The following is a 24566-nucleotide window of genomic DNA, read 5'->3' as shown; positions in this document are numbered from 1 at the left end:
ATTCCTAATAATATCATTTATTGAAGACACAATCTCGAGAAATTTCACAAGCTCTCTTTGGAACATCCAATGTGCCTTTTGGTCGGTTCAGAAAATTTTCTGCAGTCCCAACTTTGATAATTCCCAAAATTGTTGTTGAACCCCCATTGTCATTTTACACAAAGGAAAGGACATGGAGGTCTAGTTCTCATACAGGAAGACACCATATAATGCAAGAAGGCAAGGGTGGCATGGCTACATAAGGTAGCTGGGTAGAAGATGGCTGGCGCTTCCAACTGCCAAGCATTAGTTAGCAACAAAAGTTGCTCCAATGGAGAGGTCGACTTGGTGAAGGCCAAGTGTGTGTGCTGCAGCATGTGTGAGGAGTGCACCAAGGGCTATGTCGGAATGGTGCAGGATCGGTTCTGCGGGGTTTGGGTGTGTGGGCTGTGTGCAGAGGCCATCAAGGAAGAACAGGCAAAGCTTGGAGTGGGTGTGGAAGCAGCACTCAAAGTGCACATCTCTCTCTGTGCAAGGTTCAAGGAAATGGCAAAGATTGATCCTAGAATCCACATTGCAGGCTCCATTCTTCAAATACTTAAGAAGATCATGAACTGTCAAGCAACCCCTGCTTCACCAACATTTGCCGTTGCAAAGCCCAACAGCAGAGCCAAGGAGATGCTATAAATCAAGCTCTAGGTTTCTCGATCTTTCTTGTTAAAAACTTGACTGTAGTAAAATTTTCCTTCACTAACGTTGTTAAAGCATATCATGATATCAGTCTTTTGTAAACTCCATACCTCATGAGCAGGAAAGAATGCTAACATTTCACATGCACATAAAAATACATAACTTCTTCAAGCACATGCAGCATGATAAAGTAGCAAAGAAAGCACTATCCGGACTCACAGAAAAGGATAAATCAGATAGAGATCTATGACAATCTTTTCAGTATGCTTGGATGTTGGTAAGACCATATAGAAACCTGATTCTGAATTTACAACACCAAAATTCACAAATAAGTTGAAATTACTCACTTATTCATAGCAAGCTATTGAAATAAAATTAAAAAAGAAAAAACCGAACTTCCTTTGAGTATTCTCAAAGCTTCATGTCAAGCTTCAGCTAAAATAGGCAGGCTGAAAAGCCTTCAGTAGCATGATAAAATCCTACAGAAATTACTTGGTGATGCTGACCATCATCATCCCCACAGTTTCCAGATTTTTATCTCTTGCATAGTTTCAACAAGAATTTAGTTCTAAATTTTCTTTTTGTTCTCTCAAAATTAGGTGCACTATCTCACCTTTTGCTTCAACTGCCATTTTGGTGGTCTCCAATAGCTAGAGGGAAGACAGAAATCAGGACTAATTTCAACCAGAATATATTTAAACAGAAATATACATATTAATAACAGTGGTGTTCACAATAAATAGCATTACTCAACACATAAACATACTACTTGATAAATGACAAGTGAAATACAATACCATGCCTGGGTCATAACACGTGAAAATAAACAAACACTTCACAGTCTGACTCTGTATGTACACCAGTACAATAATAAGGCTCCAGCCGGTTAGTGCTTTCCCCCAACTAGAGCAAGAAGAAACGTCCTGTAGTGGCCAGAAGTCTCCGAATATATTGCGTCTGGCAGTGGCTTCTTGTATTTATTTTGATATTCAGCCTTGATATATTGCATATCAATTTCAGTCCTTGTGACAATGATACGAACAAGTTTTGTATCATTGGTTCCTAAACCTTTCATAGCTTTATGTAAAACCTGAAAAATAGGCATCACAATCGAAGAAAATATATATCTTCGAAAAGAAAGGAAAAGGAAAAAATCACAGGTCAGTGCACCATCTACCAAAGAGACCAAATTTGAGAAATGTGAGTTCTTTATTACATTCAGCAGGTTGGCCTATAACATAGCCAAAACCAAGGATTCAACAGAAACAACAAACACCAAATTTGAGAATATCAGATTTGGTTGCCTAAAATGGCTAGATAGCAATATCATATACATGCACATACAGAGCATGCAAGGTATTATTCTGAAGTCATAAACAAAGGAGTTGGAATCTCATGGAATAGCACTTAAATGCCTTTTTTTTATATAAGCTTTTGACAAAATAACACACGTCTTTATGATCCCAGGAGATTGTGTAATCTCCAAAATTTCATCTCCTTTGTCATACTTATTGAGTTTGCTTGTGGTCACATGCACCTTTCATGCATAAAGGTTATTGAACCAAGGCTAACAAGAACCAATAGTCATCAAGATCAGGCAAAGCAAGTAACGAGGCGCCACAACCAGATACACGAGAATGTACAGAGAATGTTTCTAAAGGAGACAGCTAGCCCTGGAAGGCCCAATCCATGAGTTATCATAGTCAGACCTTTTTGTCCTTGCACACTAAAATATCTCTTTGAATGGCTCAATGCCTAGGAAGATTGGTCACTGAAAATTCTTCCCTTCCTTCCCAGCCAAGTAAACCACCAGGCAGACAAAAACCATCATTTACAAATGATGAATTGCCATATTAAGTGACTAACTTTGCCAAAGTACTTTATAGTTAAGTGTGCCACTATCCAATTTATAGAAATATTTCAATTCTACTTGTAGCCATATTTTTCTCTGTCAATTACTCGCCAAAAATAAAATCCAGTTCTCTAACAGATGTTACAAGTTCAACAAATGAGGTGGCAATATGTGTTATGCCTAATTGCACTTGTGTTTGGAAGCAATCAAATGACTTTTCTCCTACCACAGCTCTCAATATCTCACCCCTTCTATGAAGGGATAGTACTTGCAGCTTACCCAAGTATACAGCTTATGAAGTTAAAAGTTTCAATAAGCTACCATCATATTAGGCACACTGTCTAAGAGAATAACAACAGGATTGTGTATAATCACGTTAGCACAGTCAACTGAAATGAGTATAATGCACCTTAGCAAAGTATCTAGCAGGATTCTCAGCACACTGTAAGATTGTGAGAAGTGCATCTTCAAACTTTCCAGATGTTTCACTCTTTACCACCTGTATGTGATATTTACAAGGTTTAAGAATAGCAATATAGAAATAAAGAGATCAAATTGTAAGAGTGATAAATCGTGAATATCAACATAGGACTAGTAATCAATAGTATGAGAATCCTGCAAAAGCAACATGATGGAATTACCTTTTTGAGCTTCTTTTTGTACATGTGATGATAAGAGGAAGCAACAGCTGCCAAATGAGCTCTACTTCTTCCACTGAATATTTGAATGAAGGTATCTTCATCAGTTCCCAGTTTCTTTTCCCCAGCCTTATAAAGAGCCTTGGCATCCTTCTCTGCCATTGCTAAATCGACTTCAGGACCTTCATAACGTGCTATGGCTAAATATGCAAGAAGTAACTGCAGAACGCATTTCATATCAACACAGATTGCTTTATATTCAATACATGAGCCAATGTAAAAGGTGGTCAAATGTTGCCTTCTTGCTAATCAAGGCTAACAACCAAGCATCCTCAAGAAGAAACAAAAAAAAGGAAAAAAAACAAAGATTAACAAAACCACAGAGAAATGAAAGTGAATGATATTTGATGATTGTACAAAAGAAAGAAAGAGAGAAAACAAAAGGTTAAAATGGGAGTTGATGATGTGTGCCAACTGTTAGTTGAATCAAGGGATGTATGCAGACAATGTAACTGCACCAAATTATAGCATGTAATCGCACCAAATTATAGCTAATCAGTAATGAAGAAATCAAGCAACTTCTAAGCCAATAAGATATGAATTAATGACTGAAATTGCCATCAATGCAGCCAATGGCCAAGAAGCCAATTCTTGTATAAGAAACACCATGAATATCTAACCAAGTATGTTGTTAAAATATATATATATATATACTTATATATATATATATACATTCGTATATATATAAGTATATATATACATATATGTATATATATATACTATTTCTCATTTAGATAAATACCCGATAGGGGTATTCTTGTAAAACCACATATGTACCTTTTTCTTTTTTCTTTTTTCCTTTTTCCCTTTTTCCTTTTTCTTTTTTCTTTATTTCTTTTCCTTTTTGTAATGACCACAAGGGGGCCCCACACTTGTAGTCGTTGGGGCTCCAACGGTCAGATTTCTGACCGTTGGGGCTCCCAACGACTACAAGGGAGCCCCCCTTGTGGTTCCTTTTAGTGCTTCCCTCCTCTATAAATAGAGGAGGTCTTCCCCTCTTAAAGGTATGGGTTTTTACACCCCTCTCTCTCTTTCTTCAATAAATCCAACTTATGACTTTAAGTCATTTCCTATATTTGTGAGGTTTTGTGTGTGCACATTTGGTGTTTGTGTTCTTGGCTCTTGTAGTCACTCTTAAAGAGTGACTTTTGCTCTATTGGTGCTTCCGCCTCTTTTCATTACATGGTATCAGAGCTCGGTTGGTGATTGGGCTTCTCTTTTGACATCTTGGAAAGCGTGCCTCTCAAAGTTTTGAAGAAAGGAAGTATATTTGGTGCCGATGGAACGTGACTCTAAAGTGGAGCTCTCTTTCAAGCTAAATGGGTTCAACTATCTCATGTGGGCCTCCGCTATGGAAAATCATCTAAGAGGTAAGAAACTTTGGGGTTTTGTTATGGGGACTACTCCCGAACCCTCTCTTGTTCTTACCAAAATTGAAAATGAAGTGGAAAAGGCTTTAGATGGCGATGAGCGCATCAAAGCCATTAATGAACATCAATCCAAAATCGAGGATTGGGAAAGCAACCATGCTAAAATCTTGGCATGGTTTATGAACAACGTAGATCTTAAAAATTGTGCCAATATTGCCAAGTTTAGAAGAGCCAATGAGGCTTGGTTTTTTCTTAATGGTATGTATACCCAAAAGGATCTTGCTCGGCAATTCTTTTGCCAAGAAAAAATTCGTTCCACCAAACAAATGGATATGAATGTCCGGGACTACTTTAGCTCTCTAACTCCTCTTTGGGATGAGCTTGCCCTTCTTGAACCCAAATGGGTTGCTCCACAAGACATTGAACTAAGAAGGGAACAAATTGAAAAGGAGCACTTTTTTCAATTCCTTCATGAACTTCGCCTGGAATTTGAACAAGTGAGGGCATCTCTTCTCCATAGAAGCAAAGCCCTACCTATTGAAGACGCTCTTGCCGAGGTATGTCAAGAAGAAACTTGACTTGGCTTGAGCATTAGGAATGATGAAGTTTTGGTCGTTAATAGGCCCGGATCAAATGTTAAAGCATATAGACCTCCCCACTTTAACAAAAATATCAATGGGCCTAGAAGGGGAATAATATGCCATTATTGTAATGAACCGGGTCACATTAGACCGGCTTGTCCAAAACTCAAAGGTAAAGTTGCCGTGGTTGGGGAAACTTCTCCAAAGAAGGAAGAAAGTACCAAAGAAGGAGATATCAAAGAAACTCTAAATCACATCTCCGAAGTTCATCAACATCTTCTCAAGACTTCTCCTTCAACATCCGGGGCCGCCATTGCCTACTCTTCATCTCCTCCAGGTATGTGGATACTAGACTCCGGTGCTTCTTTTCATATGACATCTCATAAAAATTCTCTTTCAAATATTTTTTCCGAACCTATATCTTCTTATGTTTCAACGGCCGATGGTACATCACTAAAAATTGAAAGTATTGGATCTCTTGATTTCAAAAACTTCTTTGTTCCTAAAGTAAGAATCGTTCTTAAAATAAATTTAAATCTTTTTTCCGTATCTCAAATCACCGATCATGGATGCCAAGTCTCTTTCTCACCTAAGGATTGCACCGTGCAGGATCTCCAGTCAGGGAAGTTGATTGGGCAAGGCCATAGAAGGGGTGACCTCTACTTTATGGATTTTTTGACTCTCCCATCTAAGGCATCATGCAATCTTGTAAAAGACAAAAGTATTGGAATATGGCATGAGAGACTTGGCCATCCAAATTTTGTAAAAATGTCTCTTTTTCCGTTTTTGAACAATACTTATAAAGACAATCACATGACTTGTAAAGATTGCATTTTTGGGAAATCTAAAGCTATTCCATTTCCACAAAGAAGTTACTTTACCACTCGGCCATTTGAACTTATTCATTCCGATGTGTGGGGACCTTCCCCTATTTTATCTAAAGGAGGTTTTTCGTATTATGTGGTATTTATTGATGATTTTACTCGATTCACGTGGATTTACTTCCTAAGTCGCAAATCCGAAGTTTTCTCCTTCTTCAAAGAATTTCATGCAATGGTCAAAAACCAATTTTTGGGAAATTTATCTATTCTTAGATCCGATTCGGGAGGCGAATATATGTCCAATGATTTTCAAAAATATTTAAAAGAAAATGGAATTTTCCACCAACGTTCTTGTCCCAACACTCCACAACAAAATGGACTTGCGGAAAGAAAGCATAGACACATAATAGAGACTACAAGAACGTTATTAATCTCAAGAAACATTCCAAAATCCTTTTGGGCCGAAGCGGTTCTAACCTCTACATATCTTATCAATAGGACCCCTTCGTCCTCTTTAAAAAATCTTTCTCCATTTGAAAAACTTTACAATATGTCTCCCGATTACAAAAGACTAAGAATTTTTGGATGTAAATGCTTTGTCTTAACTCACAAGAATGATAAACTTTCCCCTAGGGCTATTGAATGCATTTTTTTGGGATATGGCGAAAAACAAAAAGGGTATAGATGTTTTGACATACTTAAAAATAAGCTTTATATCTCTAAAGATGTCACATTCCTTGAAGAGGAAAGTGGTTTTTCGCACCAACCGAATGAAAATATTGATTATTCATTCTTATTTGACTTATTGCCTAACGAAAACATCAGAGATGATCATATTGATTCTAATGAATCTCTTAGTGAAGATCTTGTTGAACATCCAAACGATGATCAAAACCTTGAAGAAAATGTTTCAAGACAAATTCAAGTCTACTCTAGAAGGAATGAAAGGAATCCTCCTTGTGCCCTTGAAAGATTTTCCCAAAATGAGATCACCGAAGAGACTTCTCAAAGAAAATCAAATCGGATTTCCAAAATACCAAATAGATTTGTTTCTTATGATTCTTTTTCGCCTAATTTTCGAGCATGCCTTCTTGCTCTTCACTCTTTTCATGAACCATCTCATTACAATGATGCTAAACAATATGCTCATTGGAATGAAGCTATGCAACTTGAACTTAATGCTCTTAAAAAGGCACAAACTTGGGAAATCATTGATCCTCCCAATGGCAAGAAACCCATCGGATGTAGATGGGTTTTTAAAGTAAAAACTAAGAGTGATGGTTCATTGGAAAGGTATAAGGCTAGGTTGGTAGCCAAAGGATATGCCCAAGAGTATGGGGTAGATTATGATGAAACCTTTGCCCCCGTTGCTCGAATGACTAGTGTTCGAGCTCTTATTGCTATAGCCGCAGTTAAAAAATGGCCAATTTTTCAACTTGATGTTAAAAATGCCTTTTTAAATGGTAATTTAAATGAAGAAGTGTATATGGAACCACCTCCAGGTATGGATTTAAATGGAAAAATTTTAAAATTAAAAAAGGCTTTATATGGACTTAAGCAAGCACCTAAAGCTTGGTATGATAGGTTTAGTAACGTATTAATAAATTTAGGATTTTCTTCTTGTTATACTGACACTGCTCTTTTTGTGAAAGGAACAGGTGACTCCATTATTATGCTTCTGCTGTATGTTGATGATATGATCATCACTGGGAATGACAAAAAGGGAGTAAATGATGTTAAGTCTATGCTAAAAGATACTTTTGATATGTCTGACCTTGGTTATTTGCGATATTTTTTAGGTATTGAAGTGGCTTATTCCGAACGTGGATACATCTTATCTCAGATGAAATTAGCTGCTGAAATTTGTACCAAATCAGGAATATCTGATGAAAAGAAAGTTGAGACTCCCGAAGTTATTAATACAAAACTTAGACTTGAAGATGGTGTTCTTCTTGAAGATCCAACTCCCTACCGTCAATTAATTGGATCCCTCACTTATCTATCCATCACCCGTCCTGACATAGCTCATGCGGTTCATGCAGCAAGCCAGTTCCAGCACGCACCTACCACGGTTCATATGGCGGCCGTAATGAGAATTGTGCGATATATCAAAAACACCATCTCAAAGGGACTCTTCTTATCCTCTTCCTCATCTCTTGAATTGACTGCTTTTACTGATGCTGACTGGGGAGGCAATCCCAATGATCGTATCTCAATTACGGGTCTTTGTATCTTTTTAGGTGAATCTCTCATCTCGTGGAGATGCAAGAAGCAGCAGAAAGTCTCCTTATCATCTATTGAAGCTGAGTATCGGGCTATGGCGATGACAACTATGGAAATCGTATGGCTCAGAAGTCTCCTCGCTGACATGGGCGTCCTCATTTCCACTCCTACCAAGCTCTGCTGTGATAACAAAAGTGCGATATACATTGCCAGCAATCACACCTTTCATGAACGGACAAAGCATATCGAGATGGATTGCCATTATGTTCGAGACGAATATCTCAGAGGGACTATCTCATTACCATATGTTACTTCAGAATATCAGTTGGCTGACGTCTTCACCAAAGCGCTTCCAACTCCACGATTTATGTTCCTCCTTAGCAAATTTTCGGTCTTCTCCCCGTAAAGTTTGAGGGGGCGTGTTAAAATATATATATATATATATATATATATATATATATATATATATATATATATATATATATATATATATATATACTTATATATATATATACTTATATATATATACATTCGTATATATATAAGTATATATATATACATATATGTATATATATATACTATTTCTCATTTAGATAAATACCCGATAGGGGTATTCTTATAAAACCACATATGTACCTTTTTCTTTTTTATTTTTTCCTTTTTCCCTTTTTCCTTTTTCTTTTTTCTTTATTTCTTTTCCTTTTTGTAATGACCACAAGGGGGCCCCACACTTGTAGTCGTTGGGGCTCCAACGGTCAGATTTCTGACCGTTGGGGCTCCCAACGACTACAAGGGAGCCCCCCTTGTGGTTCCTTTTAGTGCTTCCCTCCTCTATAAATAGAGGAGGTCTTCCCCTCTTAAAGGTATGGGTTTTTACACCCCTCTCTCTCTTTCTTCAATAAATCCAACTTATGACTTTAAGTCATTTCCTATATTTGTGAGGTTTTGTGTGTGCACATTTGGTGTTTGTGTTCTTGGCTCTTGTAGTCACTCTTAAAGAGTGACTTTTGCTCTATTGGTGCTTCCGCCTCTTTTCATTACATGGTATCAGAGCATAATCTGTTAAAATATGGTGTATATATATATATATATATATATATATATATATTATGACACATACACACATATATATTACATATATATGTCTATGTGTCTATCTACATATATAAATATATATATTTCTTTTGTAATACCCAATAGGGGCAAATTAGTCTTTTCACATTGTACACGCATATCCTAAAAGATATGCTCTTTTTATCTTTTCTTTTTTTCCTTTTTCTTTTTACCTTTTTTCTTTTCTTACTTTATTGGTTGAGAGGGGTCCACATAGAGTCATTGGACCCTTCCAACGGTCATAAATATGACCGTTGGAGGGGCTCCAACGACTCTATGGGAGCCCCTCCTTGGGTCCCTTAGTGTGTATAAATAAGGGGCTTGGCCCCATGTATTCTTTAAGCTTCTTGTCAAGCCTTATGTGAGTGGAATATATTCTTTCACCTTATTTTGTGTGTTTTACCACTTTTGTGGTTTGTTGCAATCTTGCCCATTAGTGGCTTCTTGTGTATGTGCGTGCTTTCGTGCTTGCTCTTGGAGATATCGCCCCACTCATTTGACACTTCATTACATGGTATCATAGCCTTAGTTGAGAAAGCTTCATCGGATCCTCTCTTGACAAGTAATATCACTCCTCTCTTGCTTGCTTTCAAGCTCTTTTTCTATAAATGGCCAACAAGGATGCAAAAATCGACCTTTCATTCAAACTGGATGGGACCAATTATCGAATGTGGGCGGCCGCTATGAAAAATAACCTCAAAGGTAAAAAACTTTGGGGTTATGTATGTGGAACCATACCGGAACCACAATTGAAGTTAACTAAGTTTGAAGGAAATGAGGAAAGAGCATTAAACGAAGAGTTGAAGTTAACTAAGTTTGAAGGAAATGAGGAAAGAGCATTAAACGAAGAGGAAAAAGAAAAGGCTATTCTTGACTTCTCTTCAAAAATGAAAGATTGAGAAAGTGAGCATGCTAAAATTCTAGCATGGTTCATGAATAATGTCGAATTAAAGATTTGTGCAAATCTTGCAAAGTGCAAGAAGACTAATGAACCGTGGTTCTTTATGAAAGGCATGTACACTCAAAGAGACCTTACTAGGCATGTCTTTCTATAATAAAAGGTAAGAGCTACCAAGCAAGGTGATATGAGTATTAAAGACTATTATAGTTCCCTATCTTCTTTATGGGATGAACTTGTTCTTCTCGAACCTCAATGGGAAGGTAGTGCTATTGCCACGAGGCAAGAGCAAATGGAAAAAGAGAGGTTTTCCAATTTATTCATGGACTTCGTCCTGAATTTGAGCAATTTAGAGGATCCCTTCTTCATAGGGCTTGTACTCCTCTAAGTGACATTTTGGCTGACTTATGTCAAGAAGAAACTCGTTTAGCCTTGAAAAGATATGTTGATGAAGTTTATGTTGTGTCTAGACCCGACAACAATGTAAGATTATATAAACCACCTCATTTTTGGAAGAATAATGGTGGTGGAGGAAGAAAAAATATTTGTCATAATTGTAATGAACCGGGCCATATTCATCCGGATTGCCCCAAATTCAAGAAAAAGGTGGCTTCCGTTGGTGAAATTCCTCCAAACACAAATGAAGATTCAAAGAAGGATGGAGACATAAAGGAGTCTATCGCTCATCTTACCGAAACTCTTCAACAATTTATAAAGATGAATTCCTCTACATTATCCTCCTCACCCTCCACTTTCGGTGCCGCCATCTCCTCTTTTCCAGGTATGACCTCTTGGATTCTTGACTCGGGTGTCTCCTTTTATATGACTCCAAATGCATCACTTTTGTCAAAACCAAGTCTCAATAAATTCAAATCATATGTTTTAACCGCCGATGGAACATCCTTTGATGTTGAAGGCATTGGAAACCTTAAGAAAACTTATGACCAAAACAAAGATTTTTTTGTTCCCAGAATCCGAATTATTCTAAAACTTAATTTAAATCTTTTTTTCGTTTCTCAAATTATCGATTTTGAATGTGATGTCACTTTTTCACCTACCCATTGCAATGTGCAGGATCTCCGGTCCGGGAAGCGGATTGGGCAAGGCCATAGAAGAGGGGATTTTTATTATATGGATTTTTTGTCTTTGTCATCCAAATCATTTTGTAATCGTGTTCAATCCAAAGATATTAAGACTTGGCATAAGAGGCTTGGACATCTTAGTATTTTCAAGTTGTATCTCTTTCCTTTTTTGGAAAAATTTTGTAATACAAGTACATTTACATGCAATGATTGTATTCTTGGAAAGATTCATTCGCTTCCGTATTCGCATAGTAATTTTGTGTCAAAAAGACCTTTTGAACTTGTGCATTCTGATGTATGAGGGTCAGCATCCGTTATGTCCAAAGGGGGATATTTCTACTATGTTACTTTTATTGATGACTTTACTATATATACATGGGTATACATTCTTAAAAATAAATCCGATGTCTTCACTAATTTTAAAGAATTCCATGTTCTTATTCAAAACCAAATTCAAAACAATATAGTTGTATTTAGATCTGATTCTGGAGGTGAGTACATGTCTAAAGAATTTCAAAATTATTTCAAAATAAATGAAATTTTGCACAAACGATCTTGTCCTAAAACTCCGCAACAAAATGGTCTTGCGGAAAGGAAACATAGACATTTAATTGAAACTACAAGAACACTTCTTGTCTCTAAAAATGTTCCTAAAAACTTTTGGGTCGAAACTCTTCTTACCGCAACATATCTTATCAATAGTATGCTCTCTTCTTCTTTAAAAAATGTATCACCTTTTGAAAAATTATTTAAAATTACTCCAGATTTTAATAGACTAAGGATCTTTGGATGTAAATGTTTTGTGTTTGTTTAAGGACAAGATAAATTATCACTCAAAGCTCTTGAATGTGTGTTCATTAGCTATGACTATGGCTATAGTGAAAATCAAAAAGGTTATAGATGCTATGATATTCAAAACAATAAACTCTATGTGTCAAGAAATGTAAACTTTCTTGAAGAACAAAATCGTTTTGATATCCACACATCTAGAGAAGACATTGATTATTGCTTCCTATTTGACTTAGCTCCTAGAATTGAGTCCCCTGATGCAATTATTTGCGATAATACTTGTGATGGCATTTTACATCATAATGATATACCACAACATGGTAATGTTTCTCAAAATGAGAACCTTAATGATATAAATGTATATACCCGACGGTTAGGAAATGAACATCAACCTGCTCTTGAAAGATATTCTCAAGACTTCTCTTTAGAAGAACCTATTACCTAGGAGATCTTCTCGTAATAGTAGGCCACCACAAAAATTTGTGTCCTATAAATCTTTTTCACCTAATTATAGGACTTGTTTTATGTTAATACATTTGTATCATGAGCCTACTTCATTTAAAGAAGCTAAAGATCATCCATATTGGATTGAAGCCATGAAAATTGAATTAGAGGCTCTTAACAAAGCCCAAACTTAGAGCATTATTCGTCAACCATTAGGAAAAAAGGCAATTGGGTGCAGATGGGTATATAAAGTTAAAACCAAATGTGATGGATCTCTAGAAAGATACAAAGTTTATTTTGTTGCAAAAGACTACGCCCAAGAATATGAGATTGATTATGAGAAAACCTTTTCTCCAGTAGCTAGAATGACTAGTGTGCGAACATTAATTGCCTTAGCCTCTATTAAGCAATGGCCGATATATCAACTTGATGTTAAAAATGCGTTTTTGGAACTCTATGTGAAGTTCTTATGGATCCTCTGCCAGGTCTTGAAATTGGTAAAGGAAATATTCTAAAGTTAAATAAAGCTCTCTATGGTCTTAAACAAGCACCAAAAGTTTGGTATGATCTTTTTAGCAAAGTAGTTCTCGATAATAGTTTTTCTTCATGTTATACTGATATTGCTTTGTTCGTTAAAACTTCTAATGAGTACATAACAATTTTGTTGTTATATGTTGATGACATGATTATCACAGGTAATGATAAAAAGGGTATTGGCCTTATTAAAAATATTCTCAAAGAAAATTTTGATATGTCTGACCTTGATTTTCTAAGGTATTTTTTAGGAATTGAAGTTGCATGCTCCCCCAAGGGGTATGTTCTCTCTCAGATGAAGCTTGCCTCTGACATTATTGTCCGGTCAGGGCTGATAGATGACAAGAAAGTGGAGACTCCAGAAGGGATCAACGCCAAGATGAGAGCCAGTGATGGCACTCCTTTAGCTGATCTCATGCCTTATCGTCAATTGATTTGGGTCACTAACATATTTATCTATCACCAGGCCCGATATTTCTCATGCGGTTCATAGTGCAAGCCAATTTCAGACTGCTCCTTCTACCATTCACATGGCCGTAGTCATGAGGATTATCAGATATTTGAAAAGCACCATAACTAAAGGATTAGTCTTACCCTCTTCTTCACCTCTTACTTTACTTATACTGACTCTGATTGGGGGGTAACCCCGATGATCGTATTTCCACCACAAGTTATTGTGGGTTTCTTGGAGAGTCACTTATTTTATGGAGGTGTAAGAAGCAACAGAAAGTTTATCTCTCTTCTACCGAAGCAGAGTATCGTGCGATGGCCACTACCACCACTGAGATTGTATGGTTAAGAAGCTTGCTTAAAGATATGGACGTCTTATTCTCAACTCCTTCGAAGTTGTGCTGCGACAACAAGAGTTTTATCTACATTACCAGCAATCACACCTTTCATGAATGAACAAAGCACATTGAGATGGACTGTCATTATGCTCGTGATGAGTTCTTACGGGGTATCATTCAACTGCCATATGTTCCTACCGAGTATCAGTTGGCGAACTTCTTCACCAAAGCTTTGTCATCGCCTCGTTTCTACTTTCTTCTTAGCAAACTCTCGATGATCTCACCATGTGTTTGAGGGGGGTGTTAAAATATGGTATATATATAGATATATATATAGAGATTATGACACATACACATATACACATTACATATCTATGTCTAAGTGTCTATCTACATATATAAATAAATAAATATATATATATATATATATATATATATATATATATATATATTTCTTTTGTAATACCCAATAGGGGCAAATTAGTCTTTTCACATTGTACACGCATATCCTAAAAGATATACTCTTTTTATCTTTTCTTTTTTTCCTTTTCCTTTTTACCTTTTTTCTTTTCTTTCTTTATTGGTTGAGAGGGGTCCACATAGAGTCGTTGGACCCCTCCAACGGTCATAAATATGACCGTTGGAGGGACTCCAGTGACTCTACGGGAGCCCCTCCTTGGGTCCCTTAGTGTGTATAAATAAGGGGCTTGGCCCCATGTATTCTTTAAGCTTCTTGTGAAGCCTTATGTGAGTGGAATATATTTGGCACTCCCTTTCACATATATTTCATAATTGAATGTTGATTTTATGATAAATTCATAATTTATCAACAAGATAAAACAAGTAGGCTTGCCGGTTGACAAAGTGACATAGATAAGGAGACACCATTCCTCGTAACAACTAATTGAAGAATGATCCCCCTCACCTTGTAACAATGCTTCTTGCATTTTGTTAAATGAATAAAATATTTATTTTATATTTGAGTCTTCTTGTGTATGCCCTTTTGTGAGCTTTGTTGGTGCCTTTAGTGGACACTTGTTGTGTGTGTCCACTTGGATCTTTGATGGATACTTTTGTTCTTGATTGAAGGTTCTTGATTCATTATATGGTATCATAGCCTTGTTGCTCTTGGACCTTTGAAGATTGATTATCTCATTTTTCCTACTTGTGGGAGCAAGAGGATGTCTCTTGTTCATTGGTGATTCAAGTGTTCATGTGCTTGTGCATTTGAAGATAAGCGTGGTCTGTTGGCTCGAGTGCTAGTTGATTCTACTCAAAGTTCGTGGTGTGGTGCTCGTGCTTTTGTTTTTCTCCTACATTCTTTTCTTTTCTCATCTCATCTCATCTCTTCTCTCGTCTTCTCTTTATCCCTCTCTCTCTCTCTTATCACTTTTTGTAAGAATGGATAACAATGAAAAGGTCACCATTGTAATGAAGTATGCGGAAAAATAAAGAATGCTAAAAAGCATTCACATGGAAACAGATACATTTTTGAATAACTTGGAAATGGTCTTGTGGAAAGAAATGTTCTACTTGGAAATGGAATAGACTTTATTTTTCCAAAAAATACAATCTTTGCAATTAATGTCCTTTTCTTTACAAAATTTATATCCAAATGGAAACAGATACATTTTTGAATAACTTGGATGTCCAAGTCTTTTATGCCAAGTTTACATGCTTTTATCTTGGACATAAGTACAAAAAAGAGTTTGTAAGAAGGTTTAGATGATCCATATAATAGAAGTCCCCCTTCTTATGGCCTTGCCCAATCCGTTTCTCGGACTGGAGATCCTGCACAAAGCAACCATTAGATGGGAAAGATATTTCACATCCATGGTCGACAATTTCGGAAACCAAAAAAATGTTCAAATTTAACTTAGGAACAACTCTTACTTTTGGAACAAAAAGGTTTTGAGAATTTTTAGAATTAAGTGTTCCAATATTTGTGATTTTTAAAAAGGTTCCATCGATCGTAGAAACACATGAGCTTTTTTAATTAGTGTATACATCGGTCAATGCATTTTCATGTGGGGTCATATCAAAGAATGCTCCGGAATCTAAAATCCAAGAATACGTATCGGGTGATGATGTAGACGCAATGGCCACACCCGATGTGGAGGAAGTAGCTTTGAGAATTTGTTGTAGAGCCATAGATATTTGACCAAGTGTTTCTTTGAGGTTGTCACTCTTGCCTTCATCTTCTTTGGTGGTAGAGGATTCTTCAAGGGACGCCACCTTAGGCTTGAATGTTTCATTTAGCTTTGGGCAAGCGGGTTTAATGTGACCCGACTCATAACAATGATGACATATAATCATCTTTCTTCCACCACTATTGTTTTCATGTTTTCCAAAATGGGGTGGTTTATAGGTTTTAATTAACATTATTGTCAGGTTTGGATACGACAAGCACCTCATCACTGTTCTTATTCATGCCAAGCCTAGTTTCCTCTTGTGTGATTTCGGCAATGGCGCCTTTTATTGGTGAAAAAGTAGATCTATGGAGGAGTGATGACCTCACTTGCTCAAATTTGGGACGTAGCCCAAACAAAAGTTGGAACAATCGATCTTGTTCAATTTGTTTTTGCCTTAGTTCAATATTCTCCATAGCTACCCATTTTGGCTTTAAAAGAGCCAACTCATCCCATAGTAGATTTAAAGCACTATAGTAATCTTGTATACTTGAATCACCTTGTTTGGTGGTTCTAATTTTTTCTTGCAAGAAATATGCTCTTGCAAGGTCGTTTTGGGTATACATACCCTTCATAAAGAACTAAGCCTAATTGGCTCGGTGAAATTTAGCTATATTAGCACATACCTTAAGTTTGACATTGTTCATGAACCAAGCAAGGATTTTGGCGTGGTTGCTTTCCCAATCTTCAACTTTCTTTTTGTGCTCTTCAATGGCTTTGAGGCGAGCATCTCCCTCAAGAGCTTTTTCATAACCTCCTTCCATCTTGGTGAGCTCCAATTGGGGTTTCGGAATAGAACCCATAACATAACCCCAAAGTTTCTTACCTTTGAGGTTGTTCTCCATTGTCGATGCTCACATCATGTAGTTCTTTCCATTTAACTTGAAGGATAGGTCGATTTTGGATTCCATGATGTCACCAAAGGAAGTGAAGGATAGAGACAATATGTGTGAAAAGAATATCATGCTTCTTCCTCTAGGAAATGAATGGCTCTATACCATGTAATGAAGTATGCGGAAAAATAAAGAATGCTAAAAAGCATTCACAATGACCAACAATGGTCCAATACATAAGAGAGATAATAACCAAGTCCACTATGGGACAACATAAACAAGCCTTGAGAAAGGCACAAACTAAAATAAACACTCTTTATTGAAAGAGAGAGAGCTCTATGAAGAATACAAAGGGGTTCAACCTTATTTATACACCCCAAAAGGGGTCTCAAAAGAAGAGCCAAAGGGGGCTCCCATAGAGTCGTTGGGGGCCCTAACAACTCTATGTGGGGCCCCTTTTGGGTTGGATTTTGAGACAAGAAAATAAAAAGAAAAAGGAAAAGAAAATTGAAAAAGAAAAAGAAATAGTTGTTTGCTAAAACAACTATGTGAAAAGACGATAATACCCCTATCGGGTATTATATATATATATATATATATATATATATATATATATATATATATATATATATATATATTTTAACATTTATAATGTCAAAAATGATAAATTATATGTTTCTAGAAATGTAACATTTTAGAAAGTGTTGGTGGTTTTGAAGAATATGAACCTCACGAAGATAATATGGATTATTCTTTTTTGTTTGAATTGTTATCAAGAAATGATGATGTATCTAGTGATGATGAATTGATATATGATGCTCCTAATAATGATGAAAATATACAAAAGAACAATGATTATCATTTTTAAACTCTTAAACAATATACCGAAATGGGAACATCCAAGGAACCTATTACCTATACCCATAAAGATAGAAACACTTTTAGAAGTACAATTGAAAAGTATAGTGAATCTAGTGAACCTATTTCTACAAATAATCTAAATCATCGTAGGACTGAAAGAGCTAAAAGAATTCCTTTTAAATTTATATCCTACAAATCTTTCTCACCTAAACATAGAGCATGCCTTAGTGCTATTTATTCATATATGAAATATAAAATTTTTGAAGAAGTCAAGAAAATTGTAGAATGAAGGGATGCAATGGAAAGTGAACTTAAAGCTCTTAGAAAAGCCAAAACTTGAGAATTTCAATATCTACCTAAAGGTAAGAAGACAATAAGATGTAGGTGGGTTTTTAAGGTCAAAACTAAGAGTGACGGGTATCTTGAAAGATATAAAGCATGTCGCGTTGCCAAAGGGTATAGTCAAGAATATAGAATAAATTACGATGAAACTTTTGCTCCCGTTGGGCGTATGGTCATTGTTAGGTGTCTTATTATTATTGCCTCCATTAAAAAATATAACATATATCAAATGCACATTAAAAATGTATTTTTAAATGGAGACCTAAATAAAGAAATCGATATGGATGTTCCTCCAGGTATGGATGTTCTTAAAGGAAAAGTTCTTCGTCTAAGAAAAGCTCTTTATGGTTTGAAACAAGCTCCCAAGGCTTAGTATGATCAGTTTAATAATGCAATGATAGAAAATGGTTTTACTTCATATTATACTGACACTGTTCTATTTGTCAAGAAATCTAATGCAGGAATTGTAATCTTATTATTATATGTTGATGACATGCTAATCACATGTGATGATACTAAAGGGATTAAGAGTATCAAGACTACATTGACAGAAAGATTTGAGATGTCAGACTTAGGTTTTGTGACATATTTTTTAAGCATTGAAATTGCATACTCTCACAGAGGTTATTTTTTGTCTCAAACTAAACTTGCTCTTAAGATTATTGACAGGTCAGGAATTACAGATGATAAAATTTATAAAACAAGGATGAAAATTAATGATGGGGTTCTTCTAGAAAATCCAACCCCTTACAGGCAACTTGTTGGATCTTTGATGTATCTTAGCATCACTAGACCTGACATCTCTCATGTTGTATATGTTGCAAGTCAATTTCAACACGCTCCTACATCAGTTCATATGAGTGTCATCCTTTAAATTATCATATATACGAAGGGGTCCATAAACAAGAAAGTATTTCTATCCTCGTCTTCTGAATTAAATTTAATTGTTTATATTGACTCTGATTTGGGAGGTGATCCAAATAATCGTCACTCCACCACTGGTTTTTGTGTGTTCGTAGGTGAATCATTAATTTCTTGAAGATGCAAGAAGCAATAAAAAGTGTCTTTGTCATCTACTGAGGTCGAATACCGAGTCATGACAACTACGACCATGCAGATTGTTTGGATTCGACGGATGCTGAAAGATATGGGGGTTCATGTTCAAGGACCCACGAAGTGATGTGTTGTGATAATAAGAGTGCAATATATATTGCCAAGAACCACATTTTTCATGAGCGCACGAAGTATATCAAGATGGACTGCCACTATGTTAGAGAAGAATATCTGAAGAAAGTCATAGATCTACCTTGTGTAAGGTCAGAATATCAACTGATTTACTTTTTTACTAAGGCACGTTGTTCCTCTAGATTCAATTTTTTTCGTGGCAAACTTTCGATCATTACACTGTAAGTTTGAGGGGGGATGTTAAAATGTAATATATATATATATATATATATATATATATATATATATATATATATATATATATATAATTCTTGTAATACCCACTAGGGGTAAAATAGTCTTTTTCTTATTTCACGCATATTCTTTTTGAATATGCTCTTTTCTTTTTTGTATTTCTTTATTCCTATTCTTTTTATTTTTTTACTTTTTGTCTTTTAGTCATAGAGGGGCCCACATCACATAGATGTTGGGCCCCTCCAACGGCCAGTAATATGACCGTTGAAAGGGCTCTAACGTCTATATGAGGGAGCCCCTCCAAGGGTCCTCATTTGTATATAAATAGGGGATTCCTCCCTTTTGTAAATGTAAGCTTTTGTAAAGCTCTCACACTTATTCAATAAGAGTTCTTTTTATTTTATGCCTTTGTGCATTTGTATTCTTTTGTAAATGTTCATCTTGTGACTTTGTACACACATTTCATATTGAGAATCTAGTGCCTTTGTGTCGATAGTCTTTTTTAAGACATTTTCACAGTACTGTGACAACAAGAGTGCAATCTACATTGTCAGCAATCAAACATTTTATGAATGCACCAAACATATCAAAATGAATTGTTACTATGTCAGAGAGGAGTATCTACATGAAACCATTAATCTGCCTTATGTTACATCAGAATACCAATTAGCAGATTTCTTCACCAAACCTCTCGCCGCTCCTAGATTTCATTTTCTCTTAAACAAACTTTCGCTCATTGTACCGTAAGTTTGAGGGAGAGTGTTAAAAAGCGTATCTACATAAATGTATAGGTATATATAATTATATATAATACATATATATTTATATATTTTTTTATATTTTTTTCTTTATTTATTTTTTTGTCTTTTTAGGATGTCTAGTTCTTTTTGAACTAGACTCAAACTAGTCAACATTTTCATGTTGACTTAGCAAGTATTATGAAAAAAATCTATTACTTTTTTCTTATTTCTGGAATTAAGATTTATCATGTATATACATATTGCTATTAGACAAAATAACATAGCATGATGGTATACAAATGAGGAGAAAAGTGCCACCTTTTTATGATCTCCCGAAGCCATGTAGCCGATGTCGTGTTCAAGGTAGCTGCCAAATTTTGCATGATAAGCATACTTAAAAAAATGAATCTGCGATGGGGTATGGGAACAGATTATTTCTGTAGCAACGTCCAGATCAACAGAATCACCAGTTAATGCTTCCCTGATAATAGTCGCATCACGTCCTGCTGGATCAAGCATCCATAACAAAACTGCTTTCTGAAACATAGCAATGGAATTAGTTCTGCAAAAGGAAATAGTTGCCCATAATGCAAACCGGTACACAAAAGCAATACTACCATTAGAAATGGTTCTATGCACGTTTTTTTATCAGAACAACCAATTAAAGGAAACCGAGCAGAATTTTACAAGTAAAGAAAAACTATCAAGCAATAATTATTTCTTTTTTCTCCAGAAAAGTTAATGCTTTTGAATTGAAAAGACCTTCAGATTTCCACTTAGTTCTGAAGAAAGACGTCTACTTAGCTCATCAGCATACAATCTTTGGTACTCTTGCTGGATAATACCATGTTGTGTTGCATCACGGTGGGCAAGAATATTAATTACTGCTGCAGTGTCGCAACCAAAACCTGAAATTCAAAAGCAACTTGATATCTACATAATCATTCTTGATGTGCTTATAGTACACCAACAAGCACTCTATCTTCCCCCCCCCCCCCCCTCCCCCCCCCCCAAAAAAAAAAAAACACCAGATTTTGAAAAATGATATAGTTCAAACTGTGGATAGATTATCATTCAATATCTTTTAAGCCATAATTTGAAAATAACAGCATGTTGAGATGTCATGAGCAAAGAGGTGGGAATATTTCTGAATCTACAAAAACAATCTTACCTTGTCATGCATCTAAGGTCCCATATTTTCAACACAAGAGGACAAGAGAAGAGTTCAAAGTTTTATTATGGGCATAATTTTGCAGAAACATGCTGTGATGAAGCACCTAATGAAGCATATGAACAAACCAAAATAGAAACTATTGTTAATTTTTCCATGCACTTTCAAAGGCAAGCAAGCATCATACTGGAACAGCCGGATATCTTATACTAAACAGTGAAAAACAAAAAAAAATTGATGTTTGAATCGCCAGTAATCACACACTAAGAGAACATGTATACCTTAAAAGATATGCTTGCCTACAGGGTGTACCACAAAAACACATGATGTAAAATCAACTACATACAGCAAATTGTTATGGATACGTAACCATGCGTGGCCAAATCAACCTGATCGGGCATAGCCTTATTGGGGTCAGAGTCTCAGACTCATTCAAACTAAATAAGGCCTAATCAGATCTAAATCAGTGATAACAACTCCATTTCACATATGAACAAGCAAAGGATTTCTCAAACCCAGACTAGATTCTTGAGAAACAATATAAAAAAGCATGCTACAGACGGATTCCAGATGGTTGTATACATCCCTAAATGCAACTCTTGCTAGACATTAGGCAATTATTCTGAAATAATGTCAACGCTACCAACAAAGCACAACGGCATTAAACTATCGTCACAAGGACGTATAGAACCATCTCTTACTTCAATACTTCTAAAACACTAGCATACCATCCGTTCACCAAACCATAGTTACTAGGAAACGAAATGGATACGAGAAGTGTTGCGTGAAGCAGAAGCAGAGAAGCGAGTGTTAAAAAGTAGTATGAAGCAGGACGCGCCGTCGTGAAACTACAATGCAAGCACATGAAGAATGAAAAGGAAATACATAGAAAGCAATACGAAGAGTGGGTGGAAGGAAATAAGAAATAACACGAACACAAGTATAAAACCAACATGCTAGCTTGTTATAAAAAAAAAATCATTATTTTTTAATATGAAAAACATAGGAAGGGAGTGACAAGATGGAGAGGAAAACGTCAAAGAAGCAAAAGGAATCGATTTGGGAATCAAGGAGAAAACGTACTTCCCAATAAAAAGAATCAAGTGTCCCATATTCCGAAGCTTCCCCTTCTTTCAGGGAAGGGGAGAGTTTTCTGCTTCCAAAGCGAGCTTCCCATGTAGCAAGAAGCTTCCGGTAACTATGAGCCACACTCTCAGAATCCAGGTGCAACCTTCCAACGCGCTCTATCGACCAACGATCCAAGTTTCATGCATCCCTATGCTTCGACAAACAAGGCGTAGTACCACTCATACACAATCGCCCCCATAAAGAGATTCTCAACAACAATTCGTGCAAATCGGGAAAATAATCCCAATCAAAGAAATAAAAAAACAAACGCATACAAGGATCAACCCGCCAATTTCCATCCACACACAACCACAACCATCAGAAATCGCCAAATTAGCCGAAAAAAAACCCCACAGTCCGATTAGCCGAAACGCGAGGTCGAGCCCTCGAAGTGTTAAGCTCTTACAAGAACGCAAACGCCCAGCAAAGACGAAGGGAAGGAGAAGAGCAAAGCGGGAATCGGGGAAGCAGGGGAAATGGGAGAAGCGGCGGATCTTTTTTGTACCTTTGAAGGCTCTGTAGAGCGCGATAGCGTCCTGTTGCGGGGAAGCGGGTACGGGCGGGAGGGTGAGAGTGGCCATGGAGTCGGAGAAGGGCGAGAAGCGAACCCTAGACGATTCTTGACGAGTGGGAAGCGAACCGAGGGAAACGGGGAAACCTTAAGGAGGTCTCGCCCTGAAACCCCCAAATTTGAAACGGTCCATCCCCTCCGCTTTCGAAGTACGCGGCAAAGATCGTATGGATTGTGAGACGTTGCAAAACATTAGAGAATCAAGCCCAGTCATTCATTGGTTCCAGTTTTAGCAAATAAGGGTATTTTCGGAGTGAAGAGATAATTTGAGTACGTGGCGGCACATGAGTTAAGGGAATTGTTAGGTGTTTATTAACTTTTTTACTTAAGGAAAAAATCGCGCGTTAAACTAAAAGTGGCTTTTCTATTACGAGTCCGATTACAGGGAGTGGTGGCTATATGCCATCGCTACATATAGCCATTCGCCACGTATCCAAGCTTTAAGGCTGGGAAAACGTAGAGAAAATAAGAGATTTTTTTTCCCACTTTACCCTTCCAAACTGAGAAAAAAAAAACCTCCCTCAACGCTTGCGATGAACGTCCGGCCCTGCCGCCGGTTTTTTTGGCAGAAACCGGCCTGAACTTGCACGGCAGTCCTAGCCCGCCTCGACCTCAAGGACCTCACCGGGCCAATCCCGCCCCAACTCGGCTACCTCTCCCCACTCATTTTCCTCGCCTTCGGCGCCAACTGCCTGACCGGTTCGATCCCCGACTCAATCGGCCAGCTCCTACAACTCCACCAACCGGCCGGTTGACCGGCAAGATCCCGCCGGCAGTCGGCGACCTCAGCAATCTCACCTAACCGAACTTCTCAAAAAACATCCTTTTCTGCCGGATTTCGACAAGCTTCGACCATTTGGACAATGCTAGCCTAGGATGGCAGTGGAGAGGAGGAAAACGGGGCATCGCCCCGCCTCGTTTGGATCGGGGGATGCAGGTTTAAATCAAAACTCATGCGGGGATATGGACTCACGCTTTCCTCCGCCCCGTCCTACCCCCGGTCTTGGTTTGTAAAATAACTAAAATGCTTTTAGGGATGGCAGTAGACGGGAGAGAAACGGGGCCCACCTTGCTCCGTATAAACCAGCGATGGAGGACATGAAAGGGTGATGAAGAGGAGGGTCTGGAGGCGGAGATGAAGGGCAGAGCAGAATTTTGAGACGGAGCAAGGGTGAAGACCGTCCCCCGCTCCACCCTCGGTCCACTGCCATCCCTAGACAATACCTCATTTTTTTCATGTTATCCCAGCCTTAAAAGCTTGAACACGTGGTGAATGCATATAGCTGCTGCTCCCTATAACTTTAGTCCTCCCAATCGGAGTATTAAGGCCTACTTTTTGGTTTAAGTAGAGAATCGTCCACCTTTTTGTAGTGTCAACATCCATTGGTCTACCATGTACCATGTAGCGGGTGTGTTCTTTCCCTAGACAAATTCGCGTGTTCTAAGGTGT

At 37.1% G+C, this 24566-nt stretch overlaps 2 protein-coding genes across 2 annotated transcripts; one reads left to right on the top strand and one right to left on the bottom strand.

The window, feature by feature from the left end:
- The first annotated feature begins 258 nt into the window (after window positions 1-258).
- LOC149846612 (uncharacterized) lies at window positions 259-666 on the top strand. Its single transcript, XM_089991845.1, has one exon. The coding sequence runs from the start codon at window positions 259-261 to the stop codon at window positions 664-666; it is 408 nt and encodes a 135-aa protein (XP_089847971.1).
- A 697-nt stretch (window positions 667-1363) lies between these two features.
- Window positions 1364-23253, bottom strand: LOC149846611 (annexin D5-like). The gene is made up of 6 exons (XM_089998096.1): window positions 23051-23253; window positions 21009-21154; window positions 20565-20783; window positions 3163-3378; window positions 2931-3020; window positions 1364-1759 (listed from the first exon to the last, which is right to left on the bottom strand). The coding sequence occupies exons 1-6, from the start codon at window positions 23124-23126 to the stop codon at window positions 1556-1558; spliced, it is 951 nt and encodes a 316-aa protein (XP_089854222.1). The 5' UTR covers window positions 23127-23253; the 3' UTR covers window positions 1364-1555.
- Between the last annotated feature and the right edge of the window lie 1313 nt (window positions 23254-24566).

This window comes from Nuphar pumila, chromosome 2 (assembly GCF_984573655.1).
Source record: "Nuphar pumila chromosome 2, dmNupPumi1.hap1.1, whole genome shotgun sequence".
Lineage (NCBI taxonomy): Eukaryota > Viridiplantae > Streptophyta > Magnoliopsida > Nymphaeales > Nymphaeaceae > Nuphar > Nuphar pumila.
This window is presented reverse-complemented; position numbering and strand designations above follow the sequence as displayed.